At 39.8% G+C, this 21,207-nt stretch overlaps 1 protein-coding gene across 3 annotated transcripts; it reads right to left on the bottom strand.

Annotated features, from left to right (window-relative positions):
* Nucleotides 1-2,686: 2,686 nt before the first annotated feature.
* LOC123344186 lies at nucleotides 2,687-21,201 on the bottom strand. 3 transcript variants are annotated; one of them, XM_044980087.1, is made up of 10 exons: nucleotides 21,111-21,201; nucleotides 19,737-19,827; nucleotides 16,106-16,285; nucleotides 15,684-15,733; nucleotides 14,459-14,576; nucleotides 11,562-11,719; nucleotides 9,409-9,509; nucleotides 6,951-8,359; nucleotides 4,984-5,123; nucleotides 2,687-4,244 (listed from the first exon to the last, which is right to left on the bottom strand). In XM_044980087.1, exons 1-10 carry the CDS (start codon nucleotides 21,197-21,199, stop codon nucleotides 4,139-4,141), a joined length of 2,442 nt encoding a protein of 813 aa, XP_044836022.1. In that variant the 5' UTR covers nucleotides 21,200-21,201; the 3' UTR covers nucleotides 2,687-4,138. The 3 variants fall into 3 exon arrangements, with proteins under 3 accessions (XP_044836022.1, XP_044836023.1, XP_044836024.1); XM_044980088.1 differs by having other exon boundaries at nucleotides 9,409-9,485; XM_044980089.1 differs by lacking the exon at nucleotides 21,111-21,201 and adding an exon at nucleotides 21,049-21,069.
* Nucleotides 21,202-21,207: the final 6 nt, after the last annotated feature.

The raw sequence follows: 21,207 nt of genomic DNA, 5'->3' as shown, positions 1-21,207 counted from the left end.
TTAAAAAATAGTTAATTTTATTGAACATTTCAAGGCCAATTTACACCAGCTGAGATCCTGTTCCTTTATTATTTCTTAAGCTTTTAAAATATACTTTCCTTTAAAGAAAATGAATATGCTATGTATTTTGTGAAGAAGTTTTAAAAAATATTCCCTAATAGCTGGCTCTGCAAACTCAATACAGGATCTGAGGGTATGTCTGCATTGGAGTTAGAAGTTGTAAATTTCACCCAGAGGAGACCTATCCATGCTAGTTCTGATCAAACTAGCATTCTAAAAATAGCAATGTAGCCACAGCTGTGGAGAGGCTAAGGCACCTGAGTATGAGCCCATCCGAGACCATCAGTCTTAGTTATGAAATCCCCCCCAAAATTCATGTAACAATAGGTTTTGTCCTGATGCAGAGTAAAATACTAGTTATTTTTATAATCAACAGCGCCATGGTATTTAAAGTTATTTTTTAAAAGATTTAATTGCTAAAACTTTTAAAAAACTTATTTAAAATGCTGTTTATCTATTATAAAGTAACAGTGAAAATAAGTTGGGTTCACAAAACACTTCTTTAAACTGCTTAGGCTTATATTAAATACTACCTCTTCTTGTCATAAGGAATTGCTCTTTTTCACCATTTCAGAATATACTAATAAGGCTGCAAAACTTAAGCACAGAGCTTACTTGCCAAATCTGCTTTAAATCTAAAGCTAAAAATAAAATCTTTACCACATTTAAATGTTTGTGCACTTTGCGGGGGAAAGAATCGCATGAGTCAAACCATGTTAAAATGTTATGAGAATTGAATATCACCATTTCCAAGTCAGTTTCAGCTCTGAAGAAACTAACAGAAGGATTGATCCTGTACAAATAAAGGCAATATGAGTTTTACCACAGACTTCAGGGCCAGGGCCTAATTGGATCTGGATTACTCTTGTGTTCAGTGAATCTCACTTAAGATGCACACTTTTACTAAATGCTTGGCTTTTAGTGCTAACAAGTTTGAAAATCTGGGTTACATTTAAGGCAACATGATGTTATTGTGTCACTTCCATTGGGCTGGCTTCCATAGGCATCATTAGCATCTACAGGGAAGTCAGTCTGCACTGCTGAAGCCTCGTTGTCTAGAGCTAACTGTAATGACAATGAGCAACAGCTTTGACATCTGTTCTAAAAATTTAAAAAAAAATGCATCATATTTATACTCAGTTGAGAACGAAGTAACTGTCTTGGAAGGGAATTAAGAGCATTTGTGTCTTTCTATTTTATCTCCACTTCATGTGGTTCTAGGAAATATCCTATCTGATTCCTGTACCCCTTTCCCACAGTGGTATAAAAATAAGTCTTTCCTTGGAGTAATTTTATCGCTTTAAAAAATCCAGTTGACTGGTAGGAAATATTTTTATTATAAATTACAAATATATTGGGCTTTTTAATACACTGATTATCAGAGAGACAGTAAATTTACAGTAATTTACAGGCCAACACAATACTTACTAGTAATATAATTGACAGTAATTTTCTTTCAAAACAGGAAATTCCATTGAAAGAATGTGTATTTCACAAAAGGTAAAAATGAATAATTGTGACCACAGTCCTGCAAAGACATGCTTAGCTTTCCCAGTGTGAGCTGTCCTGCTAAAGGCAGGGGACAATTCAATGCACAAAGTTAAGTATGCTAGTACGCGTAGTCATGGTAGTAAAGTTAAGCACATATGTAAGTCTTTGCAAGCTCAGGCTCTGTGGGCCTAATCATGCAAGCTCTCTGAATGTAGACCTCTCAGTGAAATCAATGGGAGTTCTGTGCATGAAAGACTCGCAGGAGCAGACCCAATCATGGTGCCACTTTGATTTTTTTGTATACACTTTTACTCCTGGGGGAATTCTGCACAGGCACAGAATTCAGGTCCCTCTGCAGATTCTTTTGCTTCTCAGTGGAAAATGATAGGGAAGCAAAGAGAATCTGCATGAATGGTCATGTGCCCACGTGGTTTCTGGCAGGCGTAGTTTGGGGAGGCATTGCTCCCCCAAACAGAGGTGAGATGGGGGTAGCACAGGGGGTCAGATGCCACTGCCACCCCTCATTCCTTTGAGCGCAGAGCTGCCTGACTGAAGAAGGGTTCAGCTCTGGCTTCTGACTCTACAGCTGGATGCCGCCTCCTGGGTCCTCATGCTGGTTGTGCTCCTCTGGTGCGTGTTGGGAGCCTTCCTGTTTTGTGTACAAGGGGGAGTGCCTGTGGCGGGGCATGGCAGAGGTGGGAGGAAGAGGCAATGGGGGAGAAAGATGTGGTACTGAGGGGAGGGAGGCAGGGGACAGTGGGGAGAGGAAGGGGGAGAGGATGAGGCGGGGACAATGGAGAGGGGAGTGGGGAGAGTGAAGAGAAGGAGAATGGAGTCTGGCATGTGGTGTCCCCTTGGTGGTGGCGGCGGCAGCAGCAGCAGCTGGGGCTTTCCTGTTTAAGCAGGCCCATCGAATGCCCCATCCTTCCTGCACCTGGACCACCCTGACAAGCAGGACTTTGGAGCTGTGCTCCACTCCAGCTCCAGGCAAAAACCTGCAGCTCCACTGCTCTGGAGCTGCTCTGTGCTCCAGGTCTGGGCTCTGCTCCAAAGCCCTGCTGAAAAGCCCCTGCAACCAACTGCACCTGGATCCCCACGCCACCAAGCCCCACTCCCCCAGCACCCGGACCCCTCCCCATTGAGCCTCCCCCCGCACGGACCCCCCCATCAAGCACCAACCACCTTCACCTGGACGCCCTTGCAGAATCCCATTGCCCCTGCACCCAGAAACACCCCCCATGAGCCTTTGTGCATCCAGATCCTCCAATGAGCTGCCTGCACCCAGATTACCCCACACACAACCCTCTCACTCCGCTCCTGGATCTCCCCACACTAAGCCCCTCCACACTTGGCTTCTGCCAGGCTGAGCCTGCCTGGTGCAGAGGGGCAGGGCCTGGCCTTTGTTAGGGTGGGTGCAACCCCACCGTCGAGTCTATTGCGGGGGGTCTGCAGGGTGATCTCCCACCTTGATGCAGCCAGGGGCCTGTGGTCCCCGCTCCCATGCTTGAGCCTCCACATTTATTTGTTGACAAATAAAATGTGCAGAATTTTTAGTTTTCTGGTGCAAAATTCCCTCAGATGTAACACTTTGTGCAGGTGTGTGTGTCACAAATATTACACTTTTAAAGTAAATACTATTTAGACCCCCAGTCCTGTAGGCTGAGCTAAGCATGCAGACCCTTAAACCTGCACAAAGCCCTAGTGAAGTCAGTGAAGCTCTGCATGAGTGCAGAGGTTTCCTCACATGTCTCATCTTGCATGACTGGGTTTTTAGTTGCACATCATTACAATAGCTTTCAAAAGGAGTTGGCATGATGTGCAGTTGTCCTAATTTAGCTGGCAATATGTAACTTAATTCAGTAGAAATCAGCATAGCTGTATGTGGTGCACTTTATCTAATTTTAAAAGCATAATCAATTATTCATTACAGCTTAAATTAACGTAGGGCTTGATTCTGGTCACAACAGGCACATGGCGTTCTGTCAAAGTCCCTTGATGAAGTTTTGCAACAAAACAGAGTCGTTAAACATAACTGAGGTGGGCTGTGTGTGACGGCAAAAAGTGAGAAGAATCATAAGTAGTTTACAAAAGGAAAAGTCATGACGTAGGGAGAAATGCTGGCCCCGTTGAAATCAAAGGCAAAACTTCACTGACTTGAATGAGACCTGGATATCACCCACTGTGATAATTAAGAAGTTATAGGAAGTTGAGAGGCCAAATATCCTTTATTTTTCAATATTTTTTTTAAATGTAGTAATATTTAATGGTTTAAAGACATTTAAAAATCCCATAATCCACTACACTATCCATTAAATGTATGGAGGCTTGTTTGGTAGCAGCTGACTGGGGAGATCAAGAACATGATTTTTTTGTGAGAACTCAGTCATGTTTTTTGTCACAAAAGTGAGAAATATTGTGCCTTAACTAGTGCAATGTATGATGCCTTAAAGCAACAGATACCATTACATACCTACTAACAGAGAAGGAAACACCATAATATTTGTATATGGTATCTGTTCTGGCTCTGGCATCTTAAGTTTAATTTTAAGCGTTTTTTATTCTAACAGTTTACTACTGACCTGATAAGTTATGTACTAACGTAATGTGGAAAATGACAGAAATACAGTACTTGACTGGTATTGACACTCTTAAGTGCATGATCCATATTTGCTCTCCCTTCTTCATCTGTGGAACTGTATGAAAATCAGTGACATAGATTTAATGCATCATAGCACTGCTTGACAGAGACTGATGCATCGATATGAGCTGAGCAGACTTAAGACTTGTCTACATTACCCGCTGGATCGACGGGCAGTGATCGATACAACAGGGGTGGATCTATTGTGTCTAGCCTAGATGCAATAAATCGACTGCCAAGTGCTCTCCTGTCGACTTGCTGCCGTGAAGACACCGCAGTAAGTAGATCTAAATACATCTAATTCATACAGCTGAAGTTGCGTAACTTAGATCCATTTCCCCCCCTCCCACCCAGTGTACACCAGGCCTGAGACTCAGCCCAGACAAGACCGAGATAATGCCTATACAGAGGATGAAGCAAACTGAGGAAATGGCAGAAATTATATCAGTGTCTCTGATTAATGGCATATCTTGGTTTGGTTGGGGAATTTGTTGGATCCTGAGGGGTTGGTTTCTGGATGTCCAGACAGCAATTTAGATTGTAAGTGCCTTGGGGCAGAATAAGTAATATTCATTCTTATCTTGCACTTGAGAGGGGTCTTACATTTTCTCTTGTGAATTTGAACCATCCCATTGTTATCCATGATTTTACCATCAGGTGAGACTACTGCAATGCTATAAAAAGGAAGGCATCATCAGGTCCCCAATATTTAATACCAACTCAAAGATGTGGATCCCTGAAATGGAAACTAAAGACCTATTCTGGTTCTTTTCAGGTAGAATAAATATTAATACCTGAAATGGAAGGAGTCTGTCTGAGAGAGCCTCTCAGAGGTGCTAATCTTCTGCATTTCCTCTAGAACTCTTTGATCAAGATGGCCTGTGCTGGAGTCTGAGTTTTCCTCCTCTTTTAGGTCAACACAATTGTTTTCTTCCTAAGATGACAAAAATGGAATTATACCTGTTAAAGATTTTCCTCCTTGAAATGTGTGTTTTAAATTAGACTTGATGGGCTGTCATTGCAATTGTTATAATTTCACATTGTCCAGGACAGTTGCATTGTCATCATTTGGGTTCTGTTGTAATAACTGGGCCTAACATTTTACTCTACCTGTGAGCTCAACTTTAAAAACTATGTGAAAGTTCATAAGATGTCACAATAACCTACAATAAATGTTGATGGGGAAAAGGTACAACAAGGAGACAGAAAAACTAAATTAGCCTGAACAAAAGGGCCTACTGATATGGTTCAAGGATTGTTAAAATCAAACTTGGTAAAAACAGATGATGTGAAACCGGAAATTAATTAACCGGTGTGGGAGATATTAGGCCTAAATTAAGGTCCCTAAAGATACTTTAACATAACATGGAAGAACAGAAAGAGGCTACTGGAGTGAACTTTACCATACAGCAGCCACCCCCACCATCTCCTGGGATCCCAAACCTTCTTTGTCCTAATCCTGAGAGACGGCCTGACCAGACTGGGCCAAAGAGTGAGACTCAGATACCATCGCTACCTCTACTGGATCCAGCTGAATCCCAAACACCACGTGGGATGAAATGGGATCAGATTTTGACCAAAGCAGCTTCAGCTCATCACTACTAAAACCTTCTCTTTTACGCAAAAGGACAGTTTTAACCATCTCTAATACCATCTAAGAGACCGTGAAAAAGGGGGGGTTTCCTTCTAAACCGTTCTCCAGCTAAAGTGAAAGGGAACAAGAAATGTTGTTAAAATGAAAGCCTTATTTAATATTTTACATTTCAAATGCTTTAACTGCTTTTCTTTCTTTGCTATATCTTTAATAAAAGGTTGAAAGGATTTTTAATGGTATATGCCATGGTACAAAGCAGGCTGAGGTCTCTGTATACCAAACCCTGACCCTGTTTAATGTTGAACAGTGACTGAGTTATGTTAACACCTTTTAGCTCATATATTCCCTCTACTTTAATACATCAGTTCATAAGTCCTCTAGATGCACTATGGTGCCAATGGAATATTATTTCACTGAACTATGTCAACAGAAGTGCATGGGACCACATAAAGATACTGGTTTCTTTAGATAGGAGATACTGTTTGCTGAAATTGTATCTGCCATTCAGAGTAAGAGTGAGGGCTAAAAAGCTGCTCTGTGTGAGCACTTCCTCCAATTTTTCTGGGTGGATTTTATGCTAAGAGCACTAATTAGGGCAGGTGCTGGTCAATCTTTGACACATATGATTTGCCAATTAAGCTCTTGTCCTGAATGGTGACACCTCTATTATGCCAATCCTAAACCCTTGGAGCAGACTGCCACTCATGCTGAATTATGTTGCTGTTTGAGATTTTCCCCGTCTCCATGATGGTGTGTGTATAATAGGAAACCTTGTAGCCAGAATTCACTACCAGTGGCAGCAATAGTGAAAGCTGTTGTGCGGCTAGGACTCAGGGGTTTTTACTACTGTGTCATCTGACCCTAGGATGTAGTGGTGGTGAATTAAGGCTATAGAGTTTGCAAGTGTAGACAGGCTGTAGAAACTAGTGTGAGAAACTCTTTTTCTGAATCCCTCACTAATTTAAGTATTTCCAAAGATGTTTAAAGGCTATTTTTACATCCAGGCTGTTAATTTTACATGTCACGTTTGGTCTAATATGATTTAAGCAGCCAATTTACAACTTTTTCTTTAAAGGGGGTTTCAAATGGAAACAGAAACTGTTGCCTACTTAAAAAAGCACTCAAGAGTTTTGTTACATTAATAACATCATTTCACCAAGCTCTTACCATCTGTTCATGTACGTCATATAATGATCCAAGACTCAGGCTATCAGATACAGATGATACAGTGAACTCCTCTTCTGACTGTTGGTTCTCTAATGCACCTAAAATACTTGTTACTGTCACAGATGAATCTGAGAAACTGTCTTGTTCTTCATCAGATGTTTCAGATATAAAGTTAGGTTGTTCTTCTGCACAGGTGCAACAACACTGAACCTTCTGTGGGATGTGTGCCAATTGCCAACCACATGGGTCTGTTAAAATAATGTCACTTGTATGTACATTACTGATAGTATCCTGAACCTTCTTGTCTCCTGTGGATTCATTAAGGATGAAAAGCTGGTTAGATAATTGTTGTATACTTTTGTTTTCAAAACTGCTGTCCAAATCTTTAGGCTCAGATGCAGTTGAAGTAGGTGATGCATCTTGCTCCATTTCCAGGAAAACTTGATGTAAAAAGGAAGGTGCTCCAAGTGTGACCCTAGAAAGGTGTTCTTCATTTTCATTCTCTGGAAGTTGTGTCACAGTCCCTAAAGATTTACTTTCTGAAGCAATGGTTTGAATTCCATAGTCACTTGTTATGTTACAACTATTCAAGTTTACACAGCTACATTTCTGTTCAGTATTTCTGGAAAACGGCAATGGACCTTGGAAATGGACCTTATGGGATTCAGTATTTTTTCCTGTAGCTAATTCACACAAATCTTTCTTCTTTTTTTCGTGCTGGTTACTTTGAGGTCTCTGATGAAGGCTGTTACTTGTGTTATTTTGGCTGTAGTGAATGCCACATTTAAGAGCCACAACAGAAGCTGTTTGTTCTCCCGTGTTTTCATTTATGATTGGGGTTTGTGCATTTGTGGAAACAGTATGAATTATTTTCTCATTTAATTCCCTGTTTCCTTCACTATTTTTTCTTTCTTTTTGATGTAGTGGCATATTCCTGGAGTTCTCCATTGGCCTTCCCTGTGAAAGCTTGCTAGACTTACTGCCTCTGATGCCTGAATGCTTTCTACTAGGCACCTGGGCTGACTTTTGCCTTTTCAATTCAAATGACTTATAGAGCCACCTAGAGATGCATTTATTTTTCTGAGAGTGAGCAAAACTTGTCATGCCTGATATACGGCCAGTACTTGGCTCTGTATCTTGGCATTCAGACATCACTGAAGAGCTGCACAAGGCAGAGGACGCTCCTTCATTAAGCACATTTTTTTTAGAAGCTTTACTTCTGTCAGTTCGTTGTTCATAAGGAGGTACGGTACTTAAGTACAATGAATTTAAATCACTTGTTCTTGTAGAAGTTTTAGAAAATACACTCTTATGTTTAGATGAATTACTGGAAATATTAGATGATCTCTCAACTCTGACCCGTCCATTTACATTTCTACTGTTTTTTTCTTTCTTGTCTTTGTTCGTATCTAAAGTAGACAACATATTTTTAATGACTAATTTTAATATTTATTTAACAAAAAATCCCTCATTCCCTGGCACTTTACTATTATTTTAAAACACAACAATAAAATGGATCAAACAAATATAGTCTACTAAAAGTGAATGGAAAAGTCAAGAGGGAAAAGGACAAGTTGCAAAGTAGATAATTAGAAGTCATGACAAGAAAGGACAAAGTGTTTATCAGAGAGAAATCAAGACGAGAATGAACTTTCAGAAGAGATTTGAAGAAAATCTGATGTAAAAGACTGAATCAGAAGAGGGAGCAGTACAAAGGGGCAGAGCACATATTAGGAAGTAACAGAACAGGAAAAGAATCTCTTGCAATATGTACTTTGGATAATATGATGTTAGACCAAGGTGTGTGTGAGTCTGTTAGAAGTTTGGCAACAAAGGTTATATCTACACAGCAGCTGGGATAGCACTTCCCAGTGTGGGTAGTCAGACGCACACTGGCTCTGGTTGAGCGAACACCCTAAAAATAGCAGTGTGGCCACAGTGGCAAAGGCTGGGACTAGCTACCTGAATACATACCCAGGGGTTGCACAGGTTTGTACTCTAGTAACAAGCCCGAGTTGCTGCCCATGCCACCGTGGCCACATTACTGTTTTGTAGCACACTAACTCAAGCAGAGCTAGCTTGTTTACCCGCATTGGGACGCACACTCCCAGCTGCTGTGCAGATACACCCCAAAATAAAAAATAAGTTAAATTCCTCTCCTGCTTATCTGAGATGGATTCTGCACCTCCAATGTTATTGTTTTAACAGTAAAGGTGTCAAAAGAATACCTGAAAAATGTAACTTAATCATTTGCAAACTTGCAATTGTGTTTAGAAACAATTTCAGTACCTTCTAAGACCAACTGCTACAATAATTTAGCCTGCTAACAATCCAGGAATCAGCCATGCATTTTCATATGGCTTACTTGGTTATTCTTTGAGATTTTTCATTGCAGGCAACAGCTGTTTTCTAAGACATGGTGAAAAGGATCGAAAAGTATATTAAGAATGTAACTTACTTTTCCCATAATCATTCCTTGGATTTTCTTGGATAAAGTCAGCATTTGATTCTTCTAATTTGTTCGTTTCCCATGTACTTTTAAAACAGAATACATCAGTGCTATGAGAAGTATAAAATAACTGTTTCAAAACAAAATCAAGATGACTTGTCATACTTAATGAGATTTATAGTCTTGTTCATTATTTTTCCTGTCTTTTCTAATGTACCTATTCTCTGTATCAGATTGTCTCTCCTCATACAGTACTGTACACTGACTCTCAATCAATGACTTATAGAAAAGTCTTTATATCTTTTACTGCTTTGCATGATAGCTATAATACACAGCATAACAAAAATAAGCAATTTGGCATGTTAATTATTTCTCAATCTCTGGAAAGGAACAATAACTCCCTTAATTCGGAAGGGCAATCTTAGAAACTTGTTTTCCTACAATCAAAAGCTCATTTAATTATAAGGATTTTGTTTTTATGCAATCAGACTAGACTGACTTCGGTTTCTAAATATAACTAGGAATCACAATAGAATGAAAAGCAGTGATTGCTGAATTGATCAGGCCCGATCGAGCATCTCTCTGCCAGTGTCAAAGAGAAAAGAGTGTGAATTCTAATATAGGACTTGGGTTAGACGCCACACACCACAAGCTGCATACAAATACGATTTAGCCAAATTATTTGGGGACCTGAGAATATTTCAGTAAATGGGCATTTGGACAGTGAGGGACTCTACATCATGGGAAAGGTCCTTTTTAATTTCCCCCCAGATAATCAGGGTTTTGATAAACTAGGTTTGACTGTACTATGGTAGTAAATGTCCTTCTGATTCACTGAATAATTTAATAATCCCAGTGATCTCTGTACATCCCAACTACTGTATAAACATATCCACTCATACAGCATATGAGATCACAGCAGGCAGGCACAGCTTTATCTCATGTATAGATAGGATCTATATTAAGTATAACTTGATTAATATCAATTATTTAATGTTACACAGCCTGATTCTGCTCTCTTTATCCCAGTGTAAAACAGGCCTAGTATCAAGGAAATCCATGGATTTACATTAGTTCACAATTGGTCAAAATGAAAGGAAAATCAAACCAATAATGACCATTTTAAAAAGAAACGGAAATAGGTGGACATTTACTACTAAAATAACAAGGTATGTGAAATATAGGGCCTACAGAACTTGAGCAAGCGCTTTTAAAACACCTATTGGTGTCTAATCCCATGCCGAATTTTTTTAGTTGACATGCCCCAGCACAATAAAACCTAAAATCTTTTAATGCAACAGTCAAAGCCACAATTGCATCCACAGCAAACAGTTGATCAAAACCCTGTTTCCTGTGCCTAGGTTCCTCCGTTTTGTCTGCATGACTTCTGTAAATTAAAGTGCACCATTGTGCTGTGTGCAACCACAAGGATTTGATCAACATGTGGTCACTGCCTCAGGGTGTGATTTGTTATCAAGTTATTTTGGTATTTGTGATCTGAAGTTAGAATGTCAGACAGTCTTTTAGAAAGAGGAAAGATCTGTTTTGCTTTTGCTTAGGGTCAGACACTGAGCATTCGAAACTTCTATTAATAAAAGCTTCTCTGAAACATGAGATGTGCTAATGTAGAAGTTACCTAGTTTCAAATGGGAGACGGTGGGGACTATATAAAGATTCTCTCTTACATACATTTCATATAAAAAATCTGGGCCTCTAAAACTTTCAATAAGAGACCAGTCCTCCACATTACATTTGACATGATCTACCATGCTTGGAAAGACTTATGATTGTGAGAAGTTTCTCTCAGTAATGCTGCCTTTCTACAGCTGGCCTCTTTATAATTTATAGGATATCTTGTGGATTAAATACTCCAAACATATTTCCTCTAATTGTTTTGATAAAGTTTGGGTGGGACAAATGTCAATAAGTCTGATAACACAAATAGGGTAATTTAACAGAAAAGGTTCAGCTAACTTTAAAAATTAGAAAGCTATAAAGAAATCCTACTCTCACATCTGATACAAATTTCCAATCTGATCCTCTAAAATGTGAAAGTGCTGTAAATGTTTAAAACAGCGTAAAAAAGATAGAGTATAAAATTATAGGCTATCATAATTTCACTCAGCTGTGCTGCTGAAAATCTCTCTGAATTGTTTTCACACCTCTTAGCTTCATAATCATGGGGATCTGGAGAGATCACAAGAGGAGGTGCACACTGCTTGTAGTAATGGTCCAATCTTTGAACATTTTTAGCTTCTTTCCTCTTCTGGGTTGAGGCACAGTCTGGCTTCTTTATTTCCTCCGAAGAGATTTCACAAGTCTGAGAAGAAGATGTGTAATTATATTAACAGAAATCTTTACAAATTGAGTTTGCTACAGGTAAACTATTAGTTCATAAACATTTCTCCATTAATTTTGTAGTCAGCACAAGCAATAATAGTTTTAACCACTTTTTCTCTTCCAAGGCTTACATGTTATCTATTTAATCCTCACAGTATTCTTGTGAGATAGGGCAGCGTTATTCTCACTTTCACAAGGGGGAACTTGTAGATGCAGAGAGAGAGTATGTCTTGCTTAATGTTTTAGCAGGAATCTGTGTCACAGCCAGGATTAGAACTGAGGAAATCCTGGCTCCCAGGCCTGTGCTCAGGCCCACACACTAACATTCCAAGCTTGATTCTCCTTTAAAGTGGGTGCAGATAATTTACACTCACTTACATTTTAAGGCCACTTTACACTGTCATAGAGACAGAGTTTAAGGCCAGAAGGGACCACCATATCATCTAGTTTGCCTGTATATCACAGGCCACCGCCACCCATCCACGCACTAAACCCAACAACTGAAATTAGACCAGTGTAATACAGCCCATAGCAGACTAGACTATTAGGGGAATAAGGACAACCCAGGAAATTAATAGAGCAAATAATCAAACAGTCAATTTGCAAACAACTAGAAGATAATAAAGGTGATAACAGTCAATATGGATTTGTCAAGAACAAATCATGTCAAACAAACCTAATACCCCTTTTTGACAGGGTAACAAGCCTTGTAGATGGGGGAAAGTGGTAGATGTTGTATATCTCGACTTTAGTAAGGCTTTTGATACTGTCTCACATTACCTTCTTGTAAACAAATTAGGGAAACATAACTTAGAAGGAGCTACTATAAGGTGGGTGCATAACTGGTTGGAAAACAGTTCCCAGAGAGTAATCATCAGTGGTTCACAGTCAAGCTGGAAGGGCATATCACATGAGGTCCTGCAGGGATCAGTTCTAGGACTGGTTCTGTTCAATATCTTACTCAATGATTTAGATAATGGCATAGAGAGTATACTTATAAAGTCTGCGGACGATATCAAGCTGGGAGGGGTTGCAAGTGCTTTGGAGGATAGGATTAAAATTCAAAATGATCTGGAAAAACTGGAGAAATGGTCTACAGTAAACAGGATGAAATTCAATAAGGACAAATGCAAAGTACTCCACTTAGGAAGGAACAATCAATTGCACACGTACAAAATGGAAATGACTGCCTAGGAAGGAGTAGTGTGGAAAGGGATCTGGGGGTCATAGTGGATCACCAACTAAATGTGAATCAACAGTATAACACTGTTGCAAAAAACAGTGAATGTCATTCTAGGATGTATCAGCAGGAGTGTTGTAAGCAAGACACAAGAAGTAATTATTCCGCTCTACTCCACACTGATAAGGCCTCAACTGAGGTATTGTGTCCGGTTCTGGGAGCCACATTTCAGGAAAGTTGTGGACAAATTGGAGAAAGTCCAGAGGACAGCAACAAAAATGATGGAAAGATCTAGAAAACGTGACCTATGAAGGAAGACTGAAAAATTGGGTTTTTTTAGTCTGCAGAAGAGAAAACTGAGGGGGAACATGATCATAGTTTTCAAGTACATAAAAGGTTGTTACAAGGAGGTGGGAGAAAAATTGTTTTCCTTAAACTCTGAGGATAGGACAAGTAATGGGCTTAAATTGTAGCAAGGAAGGTTAGGTTGGACATTAGGAAAAACTTCCTAAATGTCAAGATAGTTAAGCACTGGAACAAACTGCCTAGGGAGGCTGTGGAATCTCCGTCACTAGAGGTTTTTAAGAGCAGGTTAGACAAACACCTCTTTGGAGTAGTCTAGTTATTACTTAGTCCTGATGGAGTGCAGGGGACTGGACTAGATGACCTATTAATCATCCTTCCAGTCCTATAATTCTATGTGCCACAGGCAGAGAATAGGAGGGACCATGGTGCACCAGTGCCCGAGGCCCCCGCAGTGGTTGGGAAATGATTAAGTGAGATAAACTAATCCTAGCAAGTGACCTGCTATATATATACAAAATATTCTACATTGGTCAGTCTGTTTGATGTGTTATGGTCAAAAGTTTCACATAGGGATAAATTAATGAATTGATTGATGAGGTGCTGGCTTCAAATGTCAGCACCTCTGAAAATCAGGTCACTTATTTCAATACTTAAATTCATACTTATTGGCCTGATCCAGAATCTGTTAAATCAACTGAAAAAACTCAGATTCATTTAAACAGGCTTTTATCAAATCTTATGTTTGACAAGTGGTTTTGCTTTTGTTGTAGTATAAATGTAGAACCCAGTATGTTGTCCTTGACTTTATTTGAAATAAAGACTGTACAGAGACAAAAGAATTGATATAATTGTATGGTGTTTTTTAAATAAGCTGAGGATCAGGGAAGGTGAGGTTTATTTACTATAAAAGAGTCTCTCCCTGGGCAGCTGTCTATTTCTTCATTCTGATGCAAGCTGACCATCCCTTGATAGGATGGCCCCGGTCCAATTAGTCTGTTTCACTGTAGAGAGCGGAAGGTCATGGGTATTTTCAACTGGAGGTGGTCTGGTATGATTTTATGGAGCAGCAAAAGCCTTTGGCTAAATTCTGCTCTCAGTAACATGGATTTACAGTCAGAGTGCAAAATTTGATCCTTTATCATTGCAATTTATGGGGAACTTGTTAAAGTGCAACAGTCGAAAATGTTCTGTTACCTCTTTAATGATCAAAGTAGCATGACCTGCATTACTTACCGCCGCAACAATTAGCTTTGAAGCTGATGAAATGAGCCTCATGACTTCTTCTTGTGATGTGTATGGGGGAGGAGGAAATTGAGATAGTCTGGAAGGGAAGCTGTGCAACTTCTTTGTTCTAGTTAAACATGAAGAATATATTTTAATCCATGTTGAAAGAAAATTCTATACATATCAATAGGATATAATATACCACGTGTTTGGGATTGTCAGGATTGTAAATAAATTGCCATGATTTCAAAACAGGCAGACTGCTGTGAATATGGTGAAATGTATTACATTATTCTATGAGCTGTTATGCAAAGGTTTGTATGTGGACATTTTGAAGCTGTGGTATAAAATAAACTAGCTTCTCAATAGTTTCTGTTTTATTAACTAAATTGCAGTCATGGAAATGATTATTTTACCTGAAGTTATAAACTGGATTTCTGTGCTATGGTTTCAGAGATTATTTTTACATTTATGTTTCTGTTGGGAAAAGAATAGGGAGAGCCCAGCACTTGATTTGATCCTTATGGAGAGAGGTCTGTTTTGTATTTCTATACATGATGATCCATGTCTCCTCTTCCTGTCCTTTTACACAGAGATTGCCAGCACCCAGGGCCGGCTCCAGGCCCCAGCACACCAAGCGCGTGCTTGGGGCGGCATGCTGCGGGGGGCGCTCTGCCGGTCGCTGGGAGGGTGGCAGACGGCTCCGGTGGACCTCCCGCAGGCGTGCCTGCGGATGCTCCACCGGAGCCGCGGGACCAGCGACCATCAGAGCGCCCCCCCCGCGGCGTGCCGCGGTGCTTGGGGCGGCGAAATTGCTAGAGCCGCCCCTGCCAGCACCCTTCCTGCTTGCGGCTGTTTATCGGGATTTAGGTTCATGAGTGAATTATGCTCCATAGAGCAATGCCAGTCTAAAGGCTCTTCCATGCAATTTTCAGATTTTCTCCCACCCAGTTATTCTATGCTCACCATTTCCTTCATACATACACTTCTCAAACCTCCCCACAGCCACCACTACAATATTCCTCTTCCAGCAAAGATAAGTCAGTGGCACTTCTACTCCATCTGGAAACTCATCAACCTGACTTTCTTAAGCTACAGTTACTCCCATAACTCAAGCTTCAGTGGCTTAGGAGTCATACCTGGGTCTGCAGTGTAGCAGTATATTGCACTGCTGATGTATGTGGGCTGGCCCAAGACAAATGCTTAGTAGAATTTACTGTGATTTATACATTACCTTTTTGTACTCCTTGCTAAGACCGGGAAAGGTCTGTCAGTTACAACATCCTTCAAAAACAAACAAACATATTATTGCATTTATTTAATGCAACTCTGACTGTAATTGTTATCTTCTTCAGAGAGACTTTAGTAAAGCAGCAGAATAGCTCATGTCTCTCCTAATTATTTTCAGGTTTTTTTCTAAACTATTAAAACAGGAACTTTCTTTATCAAATTGCTTTTGTGCTTGTTCATAACATTACTTTTTATTGTAGTGATTTTAGCAGGCCTATCTTCATAGCAGCTAGATGCAACCTTAAATTACTTTAATGACATACACGTCTGACAGAAGGGGAAAATTAAAAGCAAAAATTAAACTTCTGTGTTTGTATTTGAACAGGAAAATAATTTATATGTATAAAGAAGAACATTAAGTGTTACTTGTGCCATTTTCTTTTTTATTATCTTAATTTCCTGTTGTCTTTCTGGGTTGCTCTGTAATTTTCTTTCGCATTCTTCAGAATTTCCTGTATACATTCGAAGAGATGCTTCGAATTTACAATCTGTAAAATTATGCTTGAGACACTGATCATATTTTTGTTCAGCTAAGCTTCCAGGATGCTGTAATAAATAAAAATGGTAGAAAATTATGGGTAAAATATGGATATTTACAGAAGGAAAGTCAATTTTAATCCATGTAGATAATTACTTATTTAAGAAAGACATTCATTTTACATGGTACAGTAACACACAAAAATGCATACCTTAGTCACCAAACTCCTGATTCAGGAAATTATTTAATAACATGCTTAACACTGTGTATATGCTTAAGTCCTACATACCTCAGTCCCTTATATTTACACACATATGCTTGTTATTTTCTGAACATGGATGCTCCCCTGAACCTTCACGCAAACTGTACACTTGTGTTTGCAAGACAGGTAAACCATAACTACTCACTAAGGATTGCTCTATTTAAAAAAAAAAAATCAGCAGTACAATAAAGGCTCTTGTTAAACCTTAGTATAGAAAGCATGTTGATGATATGATGCATAAAATATTAGATAGATTCTACTTAGCAGCTTTTCATCTAAGAATTAAAAAATATTATACAAGCATTCATTCATTGACTTTCCTAAGGGCAAAACACTAAGTCAGCGCCAGAACTGGCAATAGAATTCCGAAGTCCTATTTTCACTCATGCTTGAGTCATCATATCACTGTCCTCTGGCATTACCTAGGGTCCAGTCCTGCAAACAAACACTTTCACATGTCAGTAACTTTATATCGGCAAGTCATTCTGTTGCACTCAGTGGAAGTAATTGTGCACTTATTCATGCCCATGAACGTAAGAGTTTGCAAGATCTGTGCCTGCCTTTGTGTTACTGCATAGCAGATGGGAGATTAATGAAGGTAATTCACATTAACACAGAATGTGCATGTAAATTTCTATGCAGCAGTGGGAAAATAAATGTCACTCTACAAAAGAATTTCTATACATTTTCACAGGAAAAGTTATACATTTTTCCTCTGGCTTGTTAGAGATTTCCTCATTGTGCAGCAAAGAGGGTGTGACAAACTAACAAGTAATTCAGTGTAGTGTGCAAAGTACACTTCCTCATTAAAATAAAATACAGTGAAAACCCTGTTCTTCCAACTTATCAGGTGTCTAAGTAGCATCAATTTACAAACTGGCAAACTATGATGATTAGTTGTTCTATTTGTTTAAGGACTCTCAGAAAAAGTTTTATATAACCTAGCAAACCTGCAACATAAGATGTAACCAAAGGGGAAAAAACCTTCTCAATAAGGAATGCAGTTTCCAAAGCGAATCTGGAATTGTGGATTCCTTAAAATTTCCAACCGTTCCACTAGCAGTGCAGCTTCATCAGAGATAGTAATGGAGGTGTGGAGGGGGGCTGGCTACTGGTGTTTTAACTGGCTACTGTGTTGTCTTACCCAGCTCAGGAGAGGTCTCCGAGACATGGTGGTTCAAATGCCAGTAGCAACCTTTACCCTGTCTATTCTAATCACGGTTGCTACCACCCAGTGGTATTTCTAGCAATAGAAAATATTAAGAAAAATGTTAGTGTGGACAAGACCTGGGATTTCTTAATTTTATATTGTTGAACAGCAAATACCATGCCTTCCATTTGGTCTTGGTTTTATTTTGGTCTTAACTTTTATTCACAAAAGTTATTTACTTTGTGTTTGTTTCTTTGTTTTTGAAAAGGCAAATATGTTATGAAGTGTCCAACTTTGGGGCAGAGAGATGGGGTCAGAGTTACTGATACTAAGGAGAGCTAGAAATTTTCTGACACAAATGTTCTTTTTGTGCTGGTGGAAATAAAACATGATAAATATTGTGATGATCTGAGTGGTGAGTTAAAGAAGGCATGCACCACTTCTGGTAGGGATCAGTACTTGGGCCTGATTAAGGAAAGCTATTAAGTACATGTTTAAGTTCCAGTGATGCCAATGGGACTTAAACACAAGCTTAAAGTCAAGCATATGCTCGGGGTGCTTTCCTGAATCGGAACCTTGGTTAGCCCCAGATTTTGTATAGGATCCCTTGATAGCTGAAATATCAGGTATACATACAGCTTTGATGAGGTACTACAGTATCTGCAGATAATTTACGACCCTGGAAATTTAGTCTGTCCAAATGTCTGATATCTTCTACAAGGTACAGCCAAAAGCAGCATATGCTTGCTCCTCAGAATACAATACATACATACTACAGCTCAAATTCTGCTTAGATTTAGATTCCTTGCAACTTCACTGAAGTCATTAAGGATGCATGTAACCCAATCTTTAGTATTAAAAGGACTTCAAAACATGACTCTCTGGACTAGGTAATAGATAATTGGTGCATAAGAAGGTTCCACTTCTTATGCTCAATTTAATTTTACATGGAATTAAATATTTATATGGATTTGTTTTTATAAGAACATAAGAATGGTTATACTGGTCAGACTAATGGTCCATCTAACCCAGTATCCAGTCATCCAACAGCGGCCAGTGCCAGATGCTTCAGGGGGAATGAACAGAACAGGGCAATTATTGAGTAACCTATCCCCTATCATACAGTCCCAGCTTCTGGCAGTCAGAGGTTTAAGGACACCCAGAGCATAAGGTTGCATCCCTGGCCATCTTGGCTAATAGCTACTGATGGACCTATCCTCCATGAACGTATCTAATTCTTTTATGAAACCAGTTATACTTTTGGCCTTCACAGCATTCCCTGGTAACAAATTTAATAGGTGGACTGTGCATTGGGTGAAGAAGTACTTTTTTTATGTTTGATTTAACCCTGCTGCCTGTTAAATTTCATTAGGTGACTCCTGGTTTGTGTGTTATGTGGATGGATAATTAACACTTCCCTATTCACTTTCTTCACACCATTCATGATTTTATAGACCACTATATCATATCCCCCCTTAATCATCTCTTTTCTAAGAATAATAGTCTAAGCTTATACAGTAATATTGTGAATATTTCTAAGGCTAAATAAAATATTCAGTACCCTCACATGTGTACGAGTTAAATAATCAATCACCAGTTGCAGTATCTAGTATATCCTCTAGCAAGGGACTATATTCTGGTCTTGCAGGGAGAAGGATTTGATGATGTGGTAGATTTTTTTTCCATCATAAATTACCACAACCCAAAAGAGAAAAGAAAAGCATACATCTTCTAGTAACCTTAACGGTCCTCAATTTCAGACAGGAGATATTTATGCATCCGAAGAAGTGAGCTTTAGCTCACGAAAGCTCATGCTACAATAAATTTGTTAGTCTTTAAGGTGCCACAAGTACTCCTGTTTTTTTAGGTCAGACTTATTTCTTCAGCATTTCTTGGGCTTCATTAGTTCATGCAGATCCTGATCCTGCACTGACATTCACTCAGGCAGACCCCTGTGTCTGCACAGAGCCCCACTGATACTACGTTGCATCTTATGTTGACTTCAGTTGGAGTCTGCATGGACTCAGGGATCCATCAAGGGACAGTGTGGTGCAGGATTGGAGCCTCTAGCCCTTTAAAAACAATATGCATTTCAGAAAATACTTACCATATAGAAACTGGAACTTTCAGCCTCATTCCTGCTTGCTCCTGATAAATCAAAACTATCTTCTTTTCTTTGAATGTCAATGTAATATTTTCTACACAAAACATATTTTCCAGTTTCAGTAAAAGAAAAATAGAAAGTGGGATGGGCAAACTTTTTGGAGTTTGGGATCTTGTGAATCTCTTGCCTATTTCTTAGAGTTGTAAATCTAGTTCATGTTATACGACTATTTCAGCTCTAATTTAAGTTCATCTTTCCACTCACATCCCCAAGAGTTATTCCATTTAAAAACAAAAATATAGTTTTCTAGCAAAAAAGAAGCCTGTGCTATTTATTAGAGACAGAAGCACTCACTTCCTTAAGGTGTTCGTCAGCACCCGACAAAAAAGTTAGGCTTGCACGAACAGGAGCCTCTGTATACAGTATATACAGAGAGGCTGTGTTACTAGTAGTATTGGATTCTTATACTCTGTTCCCCTTTTCAAATTGCTCCCTAAGCAAAATGTTAACCCAGTAACATTTTACTTTGAGCTGAAGTATTGAACAATACTAGAGATAATTTGACCTATTTCTAACACTAATCCATAGCCATTTACTCCCCCCATCTCTGTTCACCCCTCTCCTAGTCACCACTCACTGTTTGTCTTCTACCAGGCACTAACCACCCATTCCCACTCATTTGTCCCCCTTGTACTCATGCACAACACCCGTGTGCACTTCCCTTACATATATATCTATACATCTCCCATGTACTCCATGTTCATGCACAAACCCCATACCTAGACACTGTTCATCCAAATACACACCCTCGGATACCTCATATCCATATACCGCCCATGCACCAACTGTAACCAGGCATCCTCATATTCCTGAGTAACCACACGGTCCTGATGCCTATAATGCAACCATCATACTCATATGCTTGAAACCCCATCCCCATCTATCCCTGGGCAACCCCATATCCACTCATCGCCCTATCCTATGCACCCCCCCTATTCTGATGCACTCATCATAGACCCCTAAGCTCATGCTCCCTCCATGTGCCTCCCATACTCATGCAATATCCATGCGTAACCCACACACCGTCTGGCAGTGGTGTTCTGTCCTATCTAGTGGTGCCACGACCACTTAGAGAAAGAGATTAATGAGTTTGCTCTACAGCCTTAGCTAACAAGCAGTTGGCTTTTAGCTCATGATGACCAGGGTCTGTCGACGTTACACATGCACGTTGTAACCCGCAACCCTCTATTCCCAGTCCCACCCCATATCCAGGTGCTCTCCTGCACCCCCATCACCCCCCTGGAGCCCCGCTCACCAACGCACCCGCCACCCTGCTCCCCATATGCACGCGTTCCTCTCTCCCTCCCCGCCCCTTACAGTCTATGAGCCACGGAGCGGGTGAGGCCCCTGGTGGAGAGGGAGACCCGCCCCGCCATATCCCCGCAGCAGGCTGCACAGTCCCGCATTCTGGTTG

This window comes from Mauremys mutica, chromosome 11 (genome assembly GCF_020497125.1).
Source record: "Mauremys mutica isolate MM-2020 ecotype Southern chromosome 11, ASM2049712v1, whole genome shotgun sequence".
NCBI classification, from domain to species: Eukaryota; Metazoa; Chordata; order Testudines; family Geoemydidae; genus Mauremys; species Mauremys mutica.
The sequence above is the reverse complement of the archived record's forward strand: the minus strand, read 5'-3'. Positions and strand labels throughout refer to the sequence as shown.